This window comes from Camelus ferus, chromosome 18 (assembly GCF_009834535.1).
Source record: "Camelus ferus isolate YT-003-E chromosome 18, BCGSAC_Cfer_1.0, whole genome shotgun sequence".
NCBI lineage: Eukaryota > Metazoa > Chordata > Mammalia > Artiodactyla > Camelidae > Camelus > Camelus ferus.
In genome coordinates this window covers 29,394,036-29,414,373 of record NC_045713.1, presented here as the reverse complement: position 1 = coordinate 29,414,373, position 20,338 = coordinate 29,394,036, and the positions used below count along the sequence as shown (strand labels likewise).

The window sequence follows — 20,338 nt, the reverse complement described above, 5'->3', positions numbered from 1 at the left end:
GTGGTTGTGTTGGGAACGGAAAGGCAGGGACAGGAGGGAGAGAGGACAAGGGACACAAGGAACCCTCTTCATGTGCTCACTTCTTTGACTGAGGTGGTGGCTTCATGCCATATACACGGCACAGCTGCTCCAGGTCTACACTTAGAAATACCTGTCAAGCTAATTACGTGTCAAGTAAAAATAAAGCTGTTAAAAGGAGAATGCCAAATAACATGTGGGCCAAGTTCAACCCCACGGACTACAAGTGTTTATCCTCTGACTTAAAAGCCACTCCATCCACATTTAATTAGACCTCACCAGGCACCACGCATTTCGAGAGGCGCTGCAGTTGCAAAGGTGAGAGGTGCAGAGAAATCCCCACAGGAGCACCGCCTGGCCAAGGTGAAAGTCGCGACCCAGGGACACTGGCAGGGAGAGCCTGTCACCTGCCTTCTCCAGCTAAACTCTTCACAGTTTTCTGAAGAATCTAAAGCAATTATTTTTCCTCTCTGTGAATCTAGTCGGCCAACTCAAGGATCGAATGCCCTCTTAACAGGCCACCAGCTCATCAGTTGGCAAACAACAAAAACAGAGCAGTCAGGAGAATAGTAGCGAGAATCCAGGCAAGAGATGACGGACGGAGGCCCGGGTCAGGGTGGAAGCAGAGCAGAGAGTGGGAAGTGATGAGATTCTGAAAGTAGAACCAATCGTATTTGCTGATGGGGTGGATGTGGGGTGGGAGAGAAAGAAACGTCCACGTGGACTCCAAGATTTGGGATTGAGTCCCTAGAAACTTCTGGAAGAATCTGGAAGTGAGAGCCATCCACTGAAATGGGGGAGGAGGTGCCAGGTGGAGTAGGCGGGACGGTGAAAGGTCTGGCCCCTCCTGTTCGCTCCCTCTGGCTGCAAGAAAGCCTTGCACAAAGGTGAGAGCAGTTGAGAGAATGCAGAGAAATCTCTCCGTCTCTCCTACAATCTGGTCGAGGCTGTGCTTCTGGCTTTTCCTGCTCCCCCAGCTCCTAATGTCATTTGCTCTGACCACATTCATAACCAAGATGGGAAAACGAGATTTTGACTCAAGGGCAGGCATTGCTGAGGGGTGACAGAAACCGCGGAGGGGTGTTTGCATCTGTGGAAATCGGACACGATCCGTGTGGTGGGGTGAGTGGGCCTGATCCCTCGAAGCTTGGCTCGGAAGCTTGGAAGCAAGATGCAATTAGAGAAAATCTGATTCAAATGGGAGGACTGAGCCTTGCCCTGTGGAAGGATTTGGTTCCCCCCGTATTTGGAAAGGAGGAAGACAGAAAGGGTGGAAGACGAGGAGGAGGAGGGAAGGAGACGGCCACTTGGTCAAAGCCAACTCGCTCCACAACCTACACTCTGCCTGCTTCCCACAGCAACATTGGCAACCCCCTCAGGCTGTTCAAAATGCAGGTTCCCAGGCCCAGCCTCAGACCCGCTCAGTCAGAACCTGCACGTCGATGCAGTCCCCAGGTAACACGGGGGATTACTGCATACGCCGTAACGTTGGAGACACACGGGTTGACATTGCTGTTTTCCAAGAGTCAGGATTTCACCTACCATCCTTTCCACTCTGTCCACATCCCCTCACACCCCTCGTAACACGATTAACAATCTTTTCAAAACCATTGGCTTAAAAAAAAAAAAAAAACACCTGAAATACATTTGTTTAAAAACAAAGCATTATATCGCTATTACCAGTGGAAAATCAGCATCATTTGCCATGATGGAAATAACCAAAAAAACGCATGAACAAGAGGAAGGTAAAACCACGTGATTTAAACTCTGGCGGGATACAGCTGCCTGCCCAAAGCTCTCAGCCTTTTCGGTTGAAAACGGAGATCAGCTGGTGTTAAAGAGGTGAGGAAGGCATTCCAGCATCTGATGGAGACTTTCCTCTTGAGGGCATCACAAGGCTTGAAAAAGGATTGAAGGAATAACTTCCTCCCCGTGTGATGCGATGCTATTAACGCTGCATGCATGTAACTAACACACCTACTGTCATTTCCCACAACTTTAGAACAAGTGCTGCCCTACAGCAGTGTCCCTGCCCCCATGTCTTCTCCCCCAGGATCCTCGCATCCCTTCCCCCTCCTCGAGTCTCCCTCTAAAAGTCACCTCCGACTGGGTAACTGGCTGCAGGCAGGGACTTATGATTATCCAGAAGACACGCCCCTCCCCCGGGCGCTGGTTCTCAGGAGCAATCAGTTTTCAAAGGCCATCAACTCTGTGGCCATCAACTGCTTCAGCCCAAAGAAGCCACCAGCCCCTCTTTAAGCAATCTGACAGAATGATTCTCCAGGGTCCCAAAGTACAAGGACCCAGGGCAAGTTACAAAGTTTGGGGTGTGGGCTTGTGGACAGAACCCCAGGATCAGGGTGAACAGCTAAGGCTGTCTATGGAGCCCTAAACCACAGAGGCATTCAAAGTCTGCGTGGGGAACAGTGTAGACCTGGTCTTTCAGAGTGGATTCCTATGGCACGTGGGCAAGAATTGCTTTGCAGCATGGGTAAGGATAGGGGCCTAGAATTTTCCAGAACCATCTCTTGCCAAGGGGAATCAGGCCAAGCTCAACAATTAACAGTAGACATTTAAAGGGAGCATTTCAAATCCTCCCGCTGAAGCGAGCTGTCAAAAGGCGAAATGGTTGCTATATGTTGATCTTCATTACATCAACTCCTTCGTTTACTATCTGAGAAAAACACCATGTGAGGTAGTCACCAACCAGAAGACACATCAAATGTCGGTCGGGTCATTTTGGGGTTTGGTACATTTCAAATGGGTTATGGCTTATTTGCAAAGCAGCTGGTGATTCAATAGCACCTATTAATAATCCACGTGGTGGCAGAACACTCTGATCAGCAGTGATGAGGCTGTTAGTAAGCATTCAAAACTTCCCTGGAGACATGTGGAAAGGGAAAAGGTTTTGCTCCCCACTCCCACCTAAAAGATCCTTTTTCTCTCCATCAGTAATAATGTTAATCCTTACAGTTACCTTTTATCGAGTGTTTACCATGTGCCAAGCACGGCTTTAAGAGCTCCTCAGAGCTCAGCTCACGAATCCTCACAACAGCGTCATCAAGGAGGAATTCCTACTCCCCGTTTCCCAGGGAGAAACCAGCCGCCAAGACCCGCCACAGGAGACTTCCCAGGTCACCCCCAAGCCCCGGGCTCCAGGCTGTGAAACATGACGATGAACTATACTTCATCCACCACACGAAATGCCTCATGAAAAGAAAACACTTCGGCGACAGTCAAAAGGTGAAAGCAATCCAAGTGCCTCTGGAGGGACGAATGGATTCAGGGCATACACATCCACGGAGTATTGCTCAGCCTTAAACAAAGGGAGGACATTCTGACATGACCCTAAAACAGCGATGAAACCTGAAAAAGACCGTGCGGAGTGAATAAGCCAGACGCAAAAGAACAAATACCACACGATTCCACTTGTATGAGCAGTCAGTTCATCGAGACAGAAATCAGAAGTGGTGGGTTGCCAGGGGAGAGAGGAATGGGGAGTCATTATTTCATGGGCACAGAGTTTAAACACAGGGTTCTTTGCAAATGGGACGATGGGAAGTCCTGGAGACGCGTAACGGTGATGCTCGCTTGCTGCACCCCGTAAAGATGCGGAACCCTACGGCGCGGTGCACTCAGTAGTGGTTGCTATGGCTTGAATGTCTGTGTCTCCCCAGATTCAGGCATTGGCACCCAACCCCCTCTGTGGCAGTATCAGGATGTGGGCTCTGTGGGAGGGGATTAGGTCAGCAGAAGGCCCGTGAGTGGGATTAGTGTCCTTATGGGAGAGACCCCTGGGAGCTCCCTCACCCCTTCTGCCACGTGAGGACGCGGGGAGAAGACAACATCTGTGAACAAAGCAGCAGGTTCTCACCAGACCGCTAATCTCCCAGGACCTCGATCCCGGACTTCCCAGTCCTCGGAATTGTGAGAAATAAATGTTGTTGATAAGCCACCCAATCTATAATGTTTTTGTGACAGTAGCTCAAATGAACTAAGACAATGGCAAATGTTTTGTTATGTATAGTTTATCACAATAATAGAACAATTTTTCAAGAAAGGAAGGAAGGAGGGGAGGAAGGGAGGACCCGTGTGACCCGCCGAGCCGGCCCCTTCCTCCAGCCTCACCCCACTCACATCCTCTCGGGAACACTGGCTCCCCACCCGCTCCCGTCCTTCTGGCGACCCGACTCCCTGTCCATCTGCTCTTGATGTAAATGTCACCTGCCTGTCTCATCCGCCTGGTGTAAGATCTCCAGGAGAATCTCCGGTGAATCTCCTTGCTTCTTCTCTCTTAACACTTATTACAACCTTGCAGTTAATTTTAGAGAGACTTCTGTTTTATCTGCTTCCTCCACACGCCAGGCCAAAGGGTGGCCTGGGTGGGTGGGTGGGCTCAGTCTGCCCCTGTAATTTCCATCAAACCCTGCATGCAGCCCACTAAACCTCCCTAAACACAAACACAATAAAAAGGGGTACTGTTTTGCAAGTTCAGGTTCAAGTCTAGTCCCCTGCCTCCCCACCCCCTGCCAACCAGATTGTCATCCCGAAGTCTTTCCTGCACCTAAATTTCACAGCTGTCACTGCTCCCCAACCAGAACATAAATCCCCTGAAGACAGGGACCAGGTACTGTTTGTGTGGCTCCTCTTTTCATGCCAGTCCCTAGCACAGCATCTGGCAGCCAGTGGGTGCTCTAAATTGAGCAGAGAGGATAAATTCCACGCAGAGAGGACTCCCCCGGAGGTGGGAAACAGCGTGACGCATTCAAGCATGGGAGTAGGGAAAAGGGCACGTTGGCGTGGGAGCAGCAGGAGAGACTGGCAGGATTAGGCTGTCCTTCCGGCTCCTCAAATATAAAAAGCACCCACCCCTCCCCAGGGGGGTCCTGATGCTGTTGAAGCCTTTGAAGGTCAAGGGGTTACACTTCAAAGATGCTGCTGTGGGTGGAGAAGGGCTGCTCAGACCCATTTCCTGGGGCTCCGATATCAACACGCACCCTTGCTGGTCACTCTCAGCCACTTGGCCCTCAGATGGAGTGAGGGGCCCTGGGGGTCATGAGCAGCCTCTTTGGGTGCTGCTGTGACAGGCAGGCCAAGCTCCAAGCTCCATCATCCAGTGAGCAAGGAAGATGTACCCCCAAGATGCTCAAAGCGTCTCTAGGACGCTCATAGCCTCTGCCTCCTTTTGGGGTGGACAGGCTCGTAGACCGTGGGGTGGTGGGACCATCTTGGCAGTAACACGGTGAGTGGCAGCTTGGCCAGGAGGTGCTGAGGCCCCTGGGAGCAAGACGGGGGTTTGGCGGCATGGACCATGGTCCTCACACACATCTCGCTTACCTTAGCCAACTGCGTCTGCAGCTTGTTCTTTACGTCCGTCACCTCGGCGATGCGAGCGTTGAAGGCCAGGTTGGTGTTAGTAAACTGCTTCCACATCTGGTCTGACAACACCTCGAAGAGGTTCTGGGCCTCCTCCCGCAGCCGGATGCAGTTGGCCCGCATGTTCTGCGAGTGCCTGATGTTGTCATTACTGAACTTGGCCCAGGTCTCGGGCACGGAGATCCTGCAAGAGGCACAGATGCGATTTAACCCAGGCGAGGAGCCCAGGGTTTGTGGCAGGACTTGGAGAGCTCTGAATCCAAGGTTTCCCAGCCTGGGCACTTCTGACATTTGGGTTGGAGAATTCTCTGTTACAGGGGGCGTCCTGTGCACCGTAGGACGTTTGGCAGCACCCCTGTCCTCTGCCCACTAGAAGCCAGTAGCAATGCTTCTCCAGTTGTGACAACCAAAAATGTCTCTAGACAGTGCCAAATGGGGGAGGGGGCACAACTGCCCCCCGTTGAGGGCCATTGAGTTGATCCAAACCCCTCACTTTACAGACGAGGCAACTGCAGGCTAGCAAGGACAGCTGATTTCCCCGAATGGGCACGTGGTGAGCTGCAGGCAAGGAGAGATTCACTGGAAGAGCCGTTTTCTCTAACCCTCCCTCCACCACCAGCACCAAAAACACAGAGACAGACCAAGAAGAGGACATTGGGCATGATGCTGGATGCAGGGCTCCTTCGATTCAGAGATGAGCCTGGGGCCAGGCTACCTGCACTGACATTCATTCTGTGAATGTTCTTTGAACACCTACCACATGCCAAGCCTTATTCTAGACACTTGGGATAGAGCCGGCAACATCCCCATCCTCATGGTGATAAATTTCCGGGGGATGGAGGTAGACGATAAATAAAGAAGATGTTTACACGAGGTGTTATGTTCTGTGAAGGAATTTAGAAGCAGGGTGATGGAAGAGAGACAAATGGAGTGGGTCATTATGCGTCAGTCAGGATCGCAAAAGGAAATCAGTGGAATTTATACTCGGAGGGTGTTGAGATGCTCATGGATTTGCAAATGCAGGAAGCTGTCACCACCCTAGCTGTGAAAGGCAAGAGAGGGAACTGGTAAGAGAGGAGGAGCCGTGGAGAATGAATCCCCAACATCTTTCTCCTCCGTCTCCTGCTGGTGACCCTCCTATTGGCTGAACCCATCTGAGAACCAGATGGCAAAGAGCCGGGAAAGGCAGTATGTAGAGGGCAGACTCCCCTAGAGGACTCATAGCTGGGCAGCTGGGGAATGGATCTGGGAGGACAAACGCAATTCAGGCTACATTAGAAAGGGCAGACTGGGGAAAGGGCAGACTGGGGAAAGGGCAGACTAGGAGGGCTTCTTGGAGGCGGTGGCACATAAAGGATTTGGTTTAGGCAACAGAAAGTTGTTCCCGGCCGAGTATGTAAATCCCTGCAACAAGCAACCAACTTTTATACAGGAGCTTCCTCCTCTGGAAAGCCTTTCTCTGAGCTGGCTTCAGTCCCCAGGGAGACCAGATGAGCTAACTTTTCAAGGTCTTTTCTAGCTGAGAAGTCTCTAGTTCTTAAAATAAAGCAGATTTTTATTCTCAGGCAGTAGGAAAAAAAGAGATTCAATTATCTGAAATAGAAGACTCTTTTAGGACATGTTAAAGCACCCTCAGATTGCAGGGTGAATAGAAATATGTTTAAAAACATACAAAATGTGGTTGTTTTGTCTGGCTTTTGCAGGAGTTAAAATTAAGCTTCTGGAGAGTCTTGGGGTTCTGGAGATGTGAGAGGGCACTGAATCTGATCCGGAGCTTTCATCCAACAAAGACCTGAGGCTCAGAGAGGTCAAGTGTCTTTTCCAAGGTCACACAGCTACTCACCATGGATCAAGGAAGGAGGAGGCACCAAAGGCAGCAGGGAGCGACCTGTAGATTTACTCTGAGGGTACCTCCCACTGCTCAATGGAACAATGTCAATGTCACGGGCAGCAGCAGCCAGGCCCTCCCCTGGAGCAGACAGCTGAGCTCCCGGGGGAAAATAGCTCTCCTTATCACGCTCTCCCTGCGGGGAATACGCCAAGGCAGCCGGTCTCCTGGCAGGTGACATGCCTCAGTAGGGGGGACGTGCTTCCTGGAGCCCCTGTCCTCTGAAAACAGAGGACACAGCAGGCTTTGCTGGGGAGGCAGGAAGACATCATGGCAAAACACAGGCCCAGTGTCCAACGTGGGCTCAGATGGAGACTCTGCCACTTGCTGTGTGAGCTTGGGCCAGTCACTGCACCTCTCTGAGTCTTAATCTCCTCACTGTAAAATGGGGATAAAAATGGGGATAAAACCCCCTCTGGGGTTGTTGACTGACTAAATGTGGAACCCCCATCACGGCACCTGACAATAGTAAGCATTTGATAAATGTTTATTATTCATGAGATGCTGTATAAGGTCCCAGCATAGTGCCCAGGCTACATCAAACATCAGGTACAAGGCACGGATAGCATCGTTATCCTCATCAGCGGTTAATCCACGGCAATGAGAACTGTGAACAGAGATCAGGCAAAGCAGAGTCCCCAGACGTCCTCTTCCCTGCCCAGACGTGGCCCCGCTTTAGGAAAACCCCAGGTACAAAGCCCTGAGCTAGCACATCTGGGGAGCGATTAGTCGCCACAAATGGCAGCTTCAGTTCTCCAGCTGAATCACTGGACGGGGGGCTTTAAATAGCCAGCCCCTCCTGGGCATGGAACTCGGAGACTCCGCCAGCCAGCCGGGCTGCCCCACTTTCAGGGAGGCACCTTTTTGGGAAGGGAATTCTCTTCCTCCTGTTCAGATGGGCAGCTGGGGCTGAGGGGACTGGGTCCCCGGGGCCCACGACAGTGCCAGGCAGACAGAAGTCTCCACCTTCATAGCCACCATGACGAGAAAGTGAGGTCACACAGCAAGCACTCAATAAATGTTAGCCATTGTCATTCCCTACACGAGGCTCTGTGCTCTGTGCTCAGTGCTCCACGCCCACCTTTCCGTGCTCTCCGCAGCTCTGGGAGGTGGCTGCTATTTTTATTCCAGCAGTAGAAGTGAGGACACAGGGCCCAGAGAGATGAAGTCCTTTGTCCCAGTGTGCATATGGAGACTGGATTTGAAGGCAGGCAGCCTGGCTCCAGAACCCACCACCAGCCTGGTTCTCCCCACTGAACCTGGATTCCTCCTCCTCCTGGTCACAGCTGTTTTGTTGTAGAACTTGCCTGGTGCGCCCAGCAGTAGTGGCCGTGGGACCGTCGCAAACCAATCACTCATGCTCTCTTGCTGGAATATGGGTCTTGGGCAAAGTGGGGCAAGAGGGGAAAGACAGTGGTGCTCCAACTACAAAGCCGATTAGCTCCCTCACCCTGGCTCGTTCCGGTCACCGCAACCTCCTCCTCCAGCCTTCCCCTGGAACCTGTGGCTCCCTGACAGCCTTTTAGGAAATTCATTTCTATCCTGTCCTCAGTTAGCCAGAATCGGATTCTGTGGCTTGCAACCGAGGATCTCCATTCAACCAGAATTGAACGAGAAGACAGAAGGAATAACTTTGAGCAGGTTGACGCCCCTTTGTGGTTCCTTGGCGGGAGCAGACCCAGAAACCCCATTCCCATCAGGCATGGCCAGGTGGGGACCGAGAGCCGGGTACTTACGTGCCATCAATTTTCTCCACGCCGTGGAAGAAGCTGATGCAGTCTGACGTGTTCCTCAGGTTAAGGCACTTCTCATCGATGAACTCGGCTGAGTTTTTGTCCTCGAGGTCCCTCTCCAGGGCGTGCTGAGCATCCCGGTTATCCCTGTGGGGGCAAGGACGTGCCCCTGGGTTGTGCACTTACCCAGAGTCCCTCACCCAAGGTCACACGGGCGGTCAGGGCAGAGCCACTGCTGGAAGCCAAGTCTCTGGCCCCCCAGGAGGGTGCTCTGTCCACCCCCAGTGGCTTCCAGCCTTCTTTCCACCTCAATGCCCTACTACATACCCAGGGCCACCCTCACTCCCCACCCGCCCCCCAAGCCAAGCACTGTTGTCACTTAGAACAGGGCTAGGCAAACATTTACTGTAAAGGGTCGAATGCTAAATATTTTAGGCTTTGTGGGTCACACGGACTCTGCTGCAACTACTCAGCTACATAGGAAAGCAGTGCAAATGGTAATGTGTAAATGAGTGGTTGTGGTTGAGTTCCAAGAAAACTTTATTTCCAAACACAGGTGGTGGGCCAGATCTGACCCTCCAGCTGCAGTTTTCTGATAGAGAAGATATGAATTCATACTTGGGGTAAAGCCTGGAGTCAATTTAAACCAGTTCACAAATTGCTGCGCCTGGCCCCATGCCCAGCACGAAGGGAAAAAAAATATGAATAGGGCCCAGCCACTACCTTCAAGTTGCTCACAGATTTGTGTAAATAAACACAGTAAAAATAAACAGACTAAAGAATGATACCCGGGACAGCACAGATTTGAAAAGAATATAAAGTAACCCAGAGGAAGAAGCCGTTAACTCAGGGTGAGGGGTGGTCAGGGAAGGCTTCCTGAGGAGGTGTCTGAGCTCAGTTTTCATAACACTAGGAGTAGATATTATGGACAAAGTTGGGTGTGGGGTGGGCAGGGGCTGAGAATTCCAAGCCGAGGATGGGACATGTGCAAAAGCAGAGAAGCAAGAGACATCCAGTTGCTTAGGGACCCACAAGTAGCTCATTAAGACTGGCAGAAGCAGGGATAGGGTAGATTCAGGGACTGGGCGGGGCCAGGGACTGGATGGAGTCAGGGACTGAGCTGAGAGAGGGGAGGACAACTGAGTGGGGCCAGGACTTGAGCCTGCAGGGCTGGTATCTTGGCTGAGACGCTTAGACTTAAAGGCCACTGTTGGCCAAACTCCAGACATTGGAGAACCACTTTCGTGATTCTTGCCATGTTCCCAGAGGACCTGTACTGTTATTTACTTTCTACTTTTCTTTTTTCAGTCATAAATAAGTAAAACACGTAAATAAATGTATTTTAAAAGGAAAATCTACATCACACTCTTTAAAAGAAAACCAGTAACCCTTTTTTCCATTAATAGACAGTCACCTGACACGTAAATACTAAGTAAACGCTAACAGAATCCTAGCGAGAATCTCTTGTCTCCAGGAGGTTCTAAGCCTGAACCTTTCTCTGTTCCTCTTTTGGTTGAAAAAAAAGGAAATTAGGGTTAAAGACACACAAGCATCAGCTGGGACTTCCGCATTGGCATGCTCAGAGGAATTGAACGAGAAGACAAAAGGAATAACTTTGAGCAGGTTGATGTCCAGACACAACCGAAGTGATTGGTGCACATCCTCCCAGGCTGGTCTCTCTTTTTCCTCTCCTGCAGCTTCTCATTTTCTCCTTCTCTCCCTTCCCCTCTCTCTCTGTCTCTCTGTCTCTCTCATCTTTGTCTCTTCCTGCCTCATCTTGCTTGGTTTCTCTCTGTCTTGGGGCCTCGGTGTATGTCTCTTCCTCTCCCCATGTCCTTTTTTTTTTTTTTTTTTTTTGCTACATTCTTTTTCTGCTATGGATAGTGGCAGCTGGTGAGGGGTTTCAAACAGGCCAGGAGCAATGAAATTAAATCCTAATACTGGGTCCCCACCCATCAGGATGCCCAGGGGGTCATGTTGGGCAGGAGGAGCCATCCTGGGGCCCTTGGGGACTTCAGAATTGGCAGAGCAATGGATAAACGAGGCTCCATCTTGCCTAATGAATTGAAGTATGAAGCAAGACCAGACTGTGGAGAGAAACCTGCCAGAGCATCAGAGGGCAACCTGGAGCCCCAGAATCCTGGGTCAGCTGGTCCAGGATCCTGCTCATGAGGCCCCCGAGAAAGAAGGCAGCAGCCCCTGTCTCCCCCAGCTGGAGACCCTGGTCAGTGGCAAGGTTCGCCCCACTGTCAGCCCACCAGGAAGAGCCCGAACTTGACTCCTGCTCAGTCAGGAAAGCCCTATCTGCTTGGCTGGGGCGCCTGGTGAGGTGAGGACACAGCCTCACCCAGATTCGGGACTCAGGCCTCAGCCAGAAAACCGAGCATCAACAGCCCAGCACCTGCCGGGGCCAGGGCGGCCGCCCGGGCGGGTCAGTGGCAGAGCCTCCCCGCAGGGCAAGGGCACTGACTTCCTCCCCTCTGCTGAGGCTCTGGCCAGCGCCCAGTCTATCAGGCTGCCCCAGCAGCACCAGCCGCCTCCCTGCAAGATGACAGGCATCCTCTGACAAACGGACCACTGCCCAAGGTCAAACAGCCTCTCTCCAGGGTGCCTGGGCCTACAGTCCTGGCAAAGAGGGGTCCCCCCTCCACCTGCTCTCAAACCCTCCCCACCTTCTCTGCCTCAGCTGGTTTCATCCCAGCCTCTCCTGCTCTTCCTCTTTCTCTGTGTCTGTCCTTCTCCATCTCTCTGTCTCTCTCCCCTCTTGATTTCTCTCATTGTCTGCCATATCTGTGTCTCTCTCTGCCCCTCACCTCTCTCTGATTATGGCTTCGTGTCTTTCCCTTTCTGTCCCTCCCTCCCTCTGACATCTGTGCTCACTCTGTTCTGTCTCCCTGTCAATGAGACCATCTTGGTCTCTTCTAGTTCTCCCAACCCTCCCCCTTCTTGCTTCGTCACCTGGGGTCACACAGGCAGCCCTCCACCCACCTCAGGTTCAAGATTTCTCTTCCAGAGTCCAGCTCCCCGATTTCAAGTCTGGGCTTTTGCTCCTTCTTTGGCTCAAACTGTCCCAAACTTCAGCCCTCTCATCACGCCAACACTGAGCTGTCATAGCCCCATGCCAAACACTGATGGAAAACCATTTTTTTTGCCAGTAGCAGGTGATCATAAAAATAAGGGCAAGGAAAGTACAATCAAGGCATTCGCCTGCCCAAAGAACACCCTTTGTTAAAACTTCCCTGCTTAAATACAAGTATTTAAGGGTTTTTTTAAGTGAATTAATTTATAGACCAATATTAGGCAAGCATAGTCCAAATGATAGGTTGAATTGTCAGAAACCAGGACAGAGGCATACAAATGGTGGAACTCGACCCTGCTTTCACCCATTCAACTGCCGCCTCAGCCACTGCTGTATCTGCACCTCATTTCGACAGGCCTGCGCCTCTCGTGTCTCCCTGGACCGTCCCAGCTCATCTGCCGCCGGCCACGCCCTTAGATCTGCTGGGAGCTTTTCAGCACTGCCCTGGATGCTGTTTTATCTGGGTGATTCTCTCCTATCCCTGCTACCCCTTGTTACTGCCTCAGTGGAGTTGAGGGGCTGCTGTGCGTGTGTTGGATGGGGGTGACTGCTGTTTCCGGGGTACAACCAATCAGGGCACCAAGCCCCCAGAGCCTCTTTGCAAGCTTCCTGACCCCTTAGCATCCCTTGCGGGCTGCCCACACGCCCCACACAGCAGGAAGGGGCAGCTCTGGCAAGGTTGCCAGCTCATCACCTGTGATCTACATCTGAGTAAACAAAAAGAAGAAACCAGCAGAGCAGTTTGCCCTACAAGAGTAAAAGGCACGCAAATTCATGAAGCATTCCACATTAAAAAAGAGAGAGAGAGAGTTAAAGGCCAGTACCCAGCTCAAAAGCCAGGAAGGAAGGCTGCTGCCTCCAGGGAAGCTGGGTGCCAAGGGCTTAGCAATGGGTCCCAAGCCCTGTAAAACTTGAACTTCCTTTTAATTACGGGGGGAGCCTCCTGGCTTGTCATGATACCAGTTACACAATCTTCCAAGAACAAAAAGCTGATTCCTTTGAAGACCCAAAGGAATGGTGGCTCAAGGTGTCCACTGGCTCCCCTCTGGAGATGCCCAGGCCCCTCATCTTGGTCCCCAAGGCCACCCACTCTCTGCCATGTTCCAAGATTCAAAACTGGCTTGGGGAAGACACCGGCTCAGAGGAGCCTCAGTGAGGTCAGTTTCTTTTGCCAAAACCCTCACTGCAAACAGGAACAACCAATAGTGTTTTGACTCAGGAAAGTCAGTCATGCACATCTCAGTAACACCATGTTGGCAGACTGAGATCAGCCACGACGGGAGCATTTACACCACTGAAATTGGCAAATACAGCAAATCAAGATTCTTTTCTTTTCCTGGCGAGCTGGTTGTTAAACACTTACCAGCACTAATCAAAAGAACCACGTGGAGATGTAGGACCCATCTGTCTTGCCCCCAGCAACCTGGGAGACCCCAAAACAAACTCGAAGACAGAGGAGAGAAAGCAGCTCTTACCGCATCTGGAGATCAATCCTTTGAGCTAGTTTTCTCATCTGTTCTTGGCAACATTTTAGCAAATCTACTTCCTGCAATGAAAAATGTCAGAGACAGCCCCTTAGAAACTCACAGCATCCTGTCTCCCAGGCCAGCGCCCCCATCCCCATCTCTCTCCCCACCCTCCATCCCACAAGGTGAAATTCCATTTCCTGCCTCAATTCAGTGATCCTTGGGCCAGGCAACAAAGAGTCAATGGTGGAAGCTCCACCTTCTTTGCCCTACTTTCTTTTCTTTTCCTATCCCTCCAGATCAAAAGAAAACACAGTATCTACTATGTGTCAAGTCCTCACTTACGCCTTATTTTATCACTAAATTAAACAGTGCATATGAAGTGTTACCGTATGTGACTTACAGTAGGTGCTCAACAATGCTAGCTTTTACTATTGTTATTTATTGGGGGTATTATGATGATGATGCCCATTTTGGAGATGAAAAGACTGAGGGTCCAATGACCTCATTTCTCACTGTTTCTGAATTGCAACCCAGGCCCCCACCCACGCTTTCTGAGCCCTAACTTTGCTCCTGGCAGGCAGCTCTGAAGCCTCTCTCACCTGCTGACCTTCCCTCCTCCCTCAGGGGGCTGGCCAGACCCAAGAGGCACCTTACCCGGATAAGATTTTTCTCCACGTTGTCATGGACCAAATCAATCCCGATCCTTTTCTCTCGCTGGTACAGACACTCCAGGGCCATCTACAGGGAGCAGTGGGAAATCCTGTGTTTTCCCTGCGGCTGTATGTAGACCCCGAGCAGAGGGGTGACTCACGTCTGCCTTTGCCATGGTCTGTTTCATTCCTGGGAAACCTGGATGCTTCATGTGGCCTCATCACTGTGCATTTGGGGTGGGGGTGGGGCTTCTGCCTCCCCTTCTCCCTCAGTCAGGGCTGTGGGATGCTGAGATGGCAGATGGAAGCAAAACTGGTGCACATCTCCAGTTTGCCGTGCCGGTTAAGTCAGCTTGACACGTGTCAAGCACTTAGAATACTGTCTGTAAGTATTACATATGAATATATGTGAAAATCCTTTTTTGGAGATCTCTAAATAGGGGGAGAGCTTTGGAAAGTGGTCAGGAACAAGTGAGACCCAGGCAGCCCTGCCACATGGCCATGGACCTTACAACCATCAGGGGGACACAAAGCAGAGTAGAATAGACTGCTCAGTGGAGCTCAGCTGAGAAAGAATGGTGACAGGCCATTAGCCTGTGATGTCACAAAGAGCAGCCAGAGTGAGAAGGAGGCAGGGGAGCAGAACATCTGGTGTCAGGATGCAGATGCATCTGGAAATTCAAAAAGGAGGCAGGGTCCATTGATTCACTTAGAATTTACTGACCCCTTCCTTCTCTGTGTCACACTTGATCAAGGTCCCTGGGATAATGCTGTGAACTACACAGTCCCCATTCTTCCATCAGAGGAGAGAGGACACACACACGCGAACACAGGAGGAAACCCCATCATTTCTGACTGTGAAAAGGGCTGTGATGAAAATAGGGTGATGTGGGTGAGTGGGGAGGAACCAGCAGGGTAGTCAGGGAGGATTTCTCTAAAGAAGTGACAGACTGAGACCTGAATTATGAGATGCAGCAGAAATGAATGGGAATGATGTGCCAGGAAGATGGAACAGCAGGTGCAAAGGCCCTGAGGTAGGAGAAGCAGCAGACAGGAAGTCATTGGGACCAGAGTGGAGAAAGTGAGGCCAGAAGCCATGACAGGGAATTCAGATGTGAACTAGGGGGCACTGGAAGCCACTAATGGGGTTTTAGCGAGGAAATGCAGTGATCTAGTTTAATATTTAAAATCATCCCTGTGGCTGCTGTCTGGAAAATGGGTTGGAGGAGGCAGAAGTGAGGAGGCCAGGAAGGAAGCAGTCACCATTGTCCCATGAGAGGCACCTGGACTGAGGTGGTGACCTTGGAGTTGGAGACAAGTGGATAGAACTGAGATGTCGGCAGTCCCTGTGCCAACACGTGGCTATCAGAGGAGGCCACACGTGATGAGGCAGAGCTGGGCTTTCCAGAAAGGCTGGGGGAGTGAGGAGAGAGCGAGGGTAGCTGCCATGGGTCTCTGAGAAGCAGCCCTGCCCACTCGCCTTCCCGGGGAGAAACCTGGGGACGGAGGGGAACAGTAGGGACCCCACCCCATAGTGATCAGAGCCTGTCCCATGTCTCCTGCAGGATCTGGAGGCAGGACCTGGACTGTAGAAGTCCCCACACCAGACATGAAGCAGAAACAGCTACAGGAAGTTTCCAGGCAGGCAGTTCTGAGCCCTGACGTGCTCCAGGGTGCGGCAGAACATCAGTCTTGTGTGGCCAAGATTACCTCCCATGGAGCAAGGCAGATAATGCCACTTCCACGCCCAATGTCCACTCCAGGACCCAGTGAAGGATGCTCACTTACCCAGACTCCTCTGCAGCCAGGGAGCCCGCGGGAGTTCGGGCGAATGGGCTAAAGATGGAATCACATAAAGGGCCTTCTGGAAAAGCAACAGTCCCTGGTAAAAAGGGACAGATACAGTCCCCCCTGCCCTACCTCCCTCTTCCTGCCTCAGATGAGACTATCCAACTGCTCCTTAGCAGGTGGGAGTTTGCAATGTGAGATATGAAACATCCTTGAAAGTAGTTAAGACAAAAGCCACACGCTAAAGACGGCCGAGCAGAAAGCTAGGAACCTGGGTCCCTTCTGGAATCAGGCAGAGGCTGCAGTAGCCTCATCTCTTTCCCTCTGGAATTCTCATTAGGACAGAAAACAAAACCCCTATCAGACTGAGCCGCTGTGGGTCAGATATCTGTTCGCATGCAGCCCAAAGCCATTCCAGCTGCTCCAGGATATGACTGGAGACTAGGAGACCAAGGAAGGGTGGAGGATGTCCACATTCAGATATCCATCACTTACTCAGCAAGTGAGTATCCACTCTGTGCCACACCCTGTGCAAGACTGGGCGGATGTTCAGAGCATCAGTCTAGACGATAGGCAATCAGCACGGACACCAGTCCTTAAGGACCAGCATAGACGGACTGGTCCATCACAGCTGACTAGCAGTCCTTGGTAACAAAACAGGCAGAAATCCCTGCCCTCACGGTGCTTATATGCTAGCATGGGGAGAAAAACAATAAGTAAACACAAAAATTACAGAGTGTGTTAGCAGATCTTAAGGGCTATGAAGAAAAACAAAGCAGCTCTTTGCAGGACATCCTCTAAAGATCATCATATACACACATGCACACGCAAGCTTGTAATGTCTTATGAAACCCCTGTCATTTTGATGTAACTGCAAGGAGACAAGGAAATTCCATTCAGACAGAGGAACTGATTGCACTGGGATTATCCTGAATTGACTAAGACTTCTATATGTATAATCTATGTATATATATTTACTTAAAAATTGCTTATAGATGATGCTGCGTTCAAGCTGAACTGCAAAGTGCCTGTCACCTTGCTCTTCACCCAAGGGGAGGGCGTGGGCCACCCTGCAGTGGTTGGGTGGCAGCGGCCGCCAGGCCCCCGCCCCGCCCCACACTCACCTGCAGGGGACAGGTCAGCTCCTCGGCCACAGCACTCCAGCCGCCGCTTGACTGCGTCCATGCTGTGGCTCTCGTTCAGAAGCCTCTCCAGCTCATAGCTCAGCTCCGACTTCCAGAAGCCGATGTCCGACAGCCTCTGGCCCAGGTTGCGGCAGGTCCCCTCCTGCATCTGGCGCGTCAGCTGGTCTTTGTCCTGCATGAGCCGCACGGAGTCGCCGGTCAGCCGGCCGGCCCACAGCCGCGAGGCCTCTGCCCCGCGCACCTGCAGCTGGTTGGACTGGTCCCAGTCGCGGGGGCTGTAGCGACAGAAGAGCGCGGAGCGGACGGCAGGCAGGATGGTGGGCGGCCGCAGGGCACTGCGGCACGTGGCCCCCTCGTCCCCGCAGGTCTGGCCGTTGGAGATCTTGTAGAAGAGGCTGGGTCTCCATGAGTTGAGGTAGCGGTACCCAGGCAGGTAATAGGGCTGATAGCACTCCTGGATCACTGGGGCCGGCACTGCCGGAGGCAGCGCACAGATGCCACAGGCTTTCTTGGGGCCACAGTAACTGGCGGTCTGAGTGGTTCCAAGAAACTCCATCTTCCCCCATCAGCCCCGCTAGGGCAAAACTCCGCCCAAGGGGGCCAAGGCATCACAGGAAGGAGAAGAAGCTTCTCTTGGGGACGGGCAGGACCTCTATGACTCAGCACTGTTGTCATAAAGGCTGGGGGCCCGCGGGGCCATACTGGGCCCCTTGCTCACTTGCTCCATTTGGGGCCCTATTATCACCATCAAAACACACACAAAAATGAACAAAATGAATGTGAGTGTTTCAGTCCACAGAGCTGGAGGTGCAAGAAATGGCATTTATCTGTTTTTCCATAATAATCGAATCTGCCTTTCCTGACCTAACTCTGCCTCCGTTGGGAGAAGATTTAATGTGCTCCGCTCCAGTAAACTCAGTCAGTTCGGGGCCAGTTTGGTCACAGTTAGTTGTCTTCCTTCTCTTTTTGTCCCCAAGATGGCACCAAAGTGGTCCGTCCACAGCTGGGGATGGTGCAGTAAAAGGGAATGAGCTCTTGGCACACAAAACAATGGGAGTGAATCTTAAATGGATTAAGCTAAGTGGCAGCAGCTAGACTCACGCATCCTGTACGATCCCATTCAGAGGACATTCTGGAAGAGGCAGATCCATGTGGGCAGAAGACAGATCACTGGTTTCCTGGGGGTGGGGGGAAGACTGACCACAAAGGAGCAGGAGAAACTTTGGGAATGGTGACAGCACTGGCCTACATCTTGATGGTGGTGGGGGATTGATTACATGACTATCTGCATTTGTCAAAACCCATGGAATGGCCCACAAAAAACGTGAATTTTACTTTGCATAAATTATACTTCAATAAAGCTGAACTTAATAAGGAAGGGGGAAGGGACTGAGAGCTCCATGGCAGGGCTCCGCCACGTAGAATCGGCTCACGGACAAGTCCCAGTACCCGGCACAGTACTGAACGGGTGAATGGGCACCTAGAGTAAGGGTGTCATTATTCCAGAAAAAGTATTCAAGGGGGAGAGAAATAGCTCAATGGTGGAGCAAGGTCCTGGGTTCAATCCCCGGTACCTCTGTTTAAAAAAAAAAACAAAAAACCAGTAAAAGTATTCAACCCTCTATTCTACCAGTATTTTTATCCCATCAGGAAACTTGCTGCCCTCCTTGGCTGGTGGGACTGGCAACAAAGTCTCAAGATATACAGCAGGAGAGGTGCTTAATGTGGGATGCCCTTCCTCCCTTTTGAAATGGGAAAGAAAATACTCTAACCCTCAAATGGTCCTTGTTAGCGGAGCGTGATGGTTAATGTGAATTTTCTCCCCAAATGCCTAAAACCAGGACTGCAAAATGGAGTGGGTGTGAGAGAACTAAGGCAGAGAAAAATAACGTTATTAAGCACCTTCTGTATACCTGGGGTTTTACATAGACTCATTTACTTAAACCTACAAAAAAAAAGCAGCTTGACAGCCCATTTTACAGGGTAGGCTCTGGGCTCCTCTGTACCTACAATGTTCACCTTGCAGGATCCTTTAAGGGGCAAAGTCCCACACAAGAAGTTCTTGCACATTGAGGCAGCCAAGAAATGGGCCAGAAGGACTCAGGGTATTTTTTAAGCACTAAATGTTCATGGTAAAAACATTAATGTGAGAAATACCTAAGGGTATAAAGTAAAATTTGGATTTTCTCAGTTACTCCTAGCTACTTCCGGTCTTTCCAGATACAACTAGTATTATCAGATTTTTGTATTTTTCTAGAGATAGTCTATGCATATACAAGCATATGTAAATCTATATCTTTTTTATTAAAGTGTAGTTGATTTACAATGTTGTGTTTCTGGTGTACAGCATAGTGATTCAGTTATACATATATATTCTTTTTCATTATTGTTTATTGTAAGTTCTTGAATATTTTTCCCTGAGCTATACAGTAGGATCTTGTTGTGTTTATCTGTTTTATATACAATAGTTTATATCTGCTCATCCCAAACTCCTAATTTATCCTTCCCTCTTCCCCTTTGGTAACCATAAGTTTGTTTTCTGTGAGTCTGTTTCTGTTTTGTGAATAAGTTCATTTGTATCATTTTTTTAGATTCCACATTTAAGTGATGTCATATGATATTTGTCTTTCTCTTCACTTCACTTAGTATGACAATCTCCAGGTCCATTCACATCACTGCAAATGGCATTACTTCATTCTTTTTCATGGCTGAAAAAATATATATACACACACACACACACACACACACACACACACACACACACACACACACACATATATACACCACATCTTCTTTATCCGTTCATCTGTCAGTGGACATTTAGGTTGCTTCCATGTCTTGGCTATTGTGAATAGTGCTGCTATGAACATTGGGGTGCATGTATCTTTTCAAATTAGAGTTTTCTCTGGTTATATGCCCAGGAGTGGGATTGCTGGATCATAGGGTAACTCTATTTTTAGTTTTTTAAGGAATCTCCATACTATTTTCCATAGTGGCTGCACCACTATGGAAACTGCATTCCCACCAACAATGTAGGAGGGTTTCGTTTTCTCCATGTCCTCTCCAGCATTTATCGTTTGTGGACTTTTTAATGATGGCCATTCGGACCAGTGTGAGGTGACACCTCATTGTAGTTTTGGTTTGCATTTCTCTAATAATTGTGATATCGAGCATCGTTTCATGTGCCTGTGG

The 20,338-nt window shown here is 50.6% G+C and overlaps 1 protein-coding gene across 1 annotated transcript in view; it reads right to left on the bottom strand.

Moving 5' to 3' along the window:
- TEKT5 (tektin 5) overlaps positions 1 to 17,702 on the bottom strand; it is a 36,082-nt gene extending 18,380 nt beyond the window's left edge. Inside the window, 6 exon segments of the mRNA XM_006190580.2 lie at positions 5,356 to 5,578; positions 9,019 to 9,162; positions 13,570 to 13,640; positions 14,218 to 14,301; positions 17,126 to 17,155; positions 17,157 to 17,702. Coding sequence (XP_006190642.2) covers positions 5,356 to 5,578; positions 9,019 to 9,162; positions 13,570 to 13,640; positions 14,218 to 14,301; positions 17,126 to 17,155; positions 17,157 to 17,702 — 1,098 coding nt within the window.
- Positions 17,703 to 20,338: the final 2,636 nt, after the last annotated feature.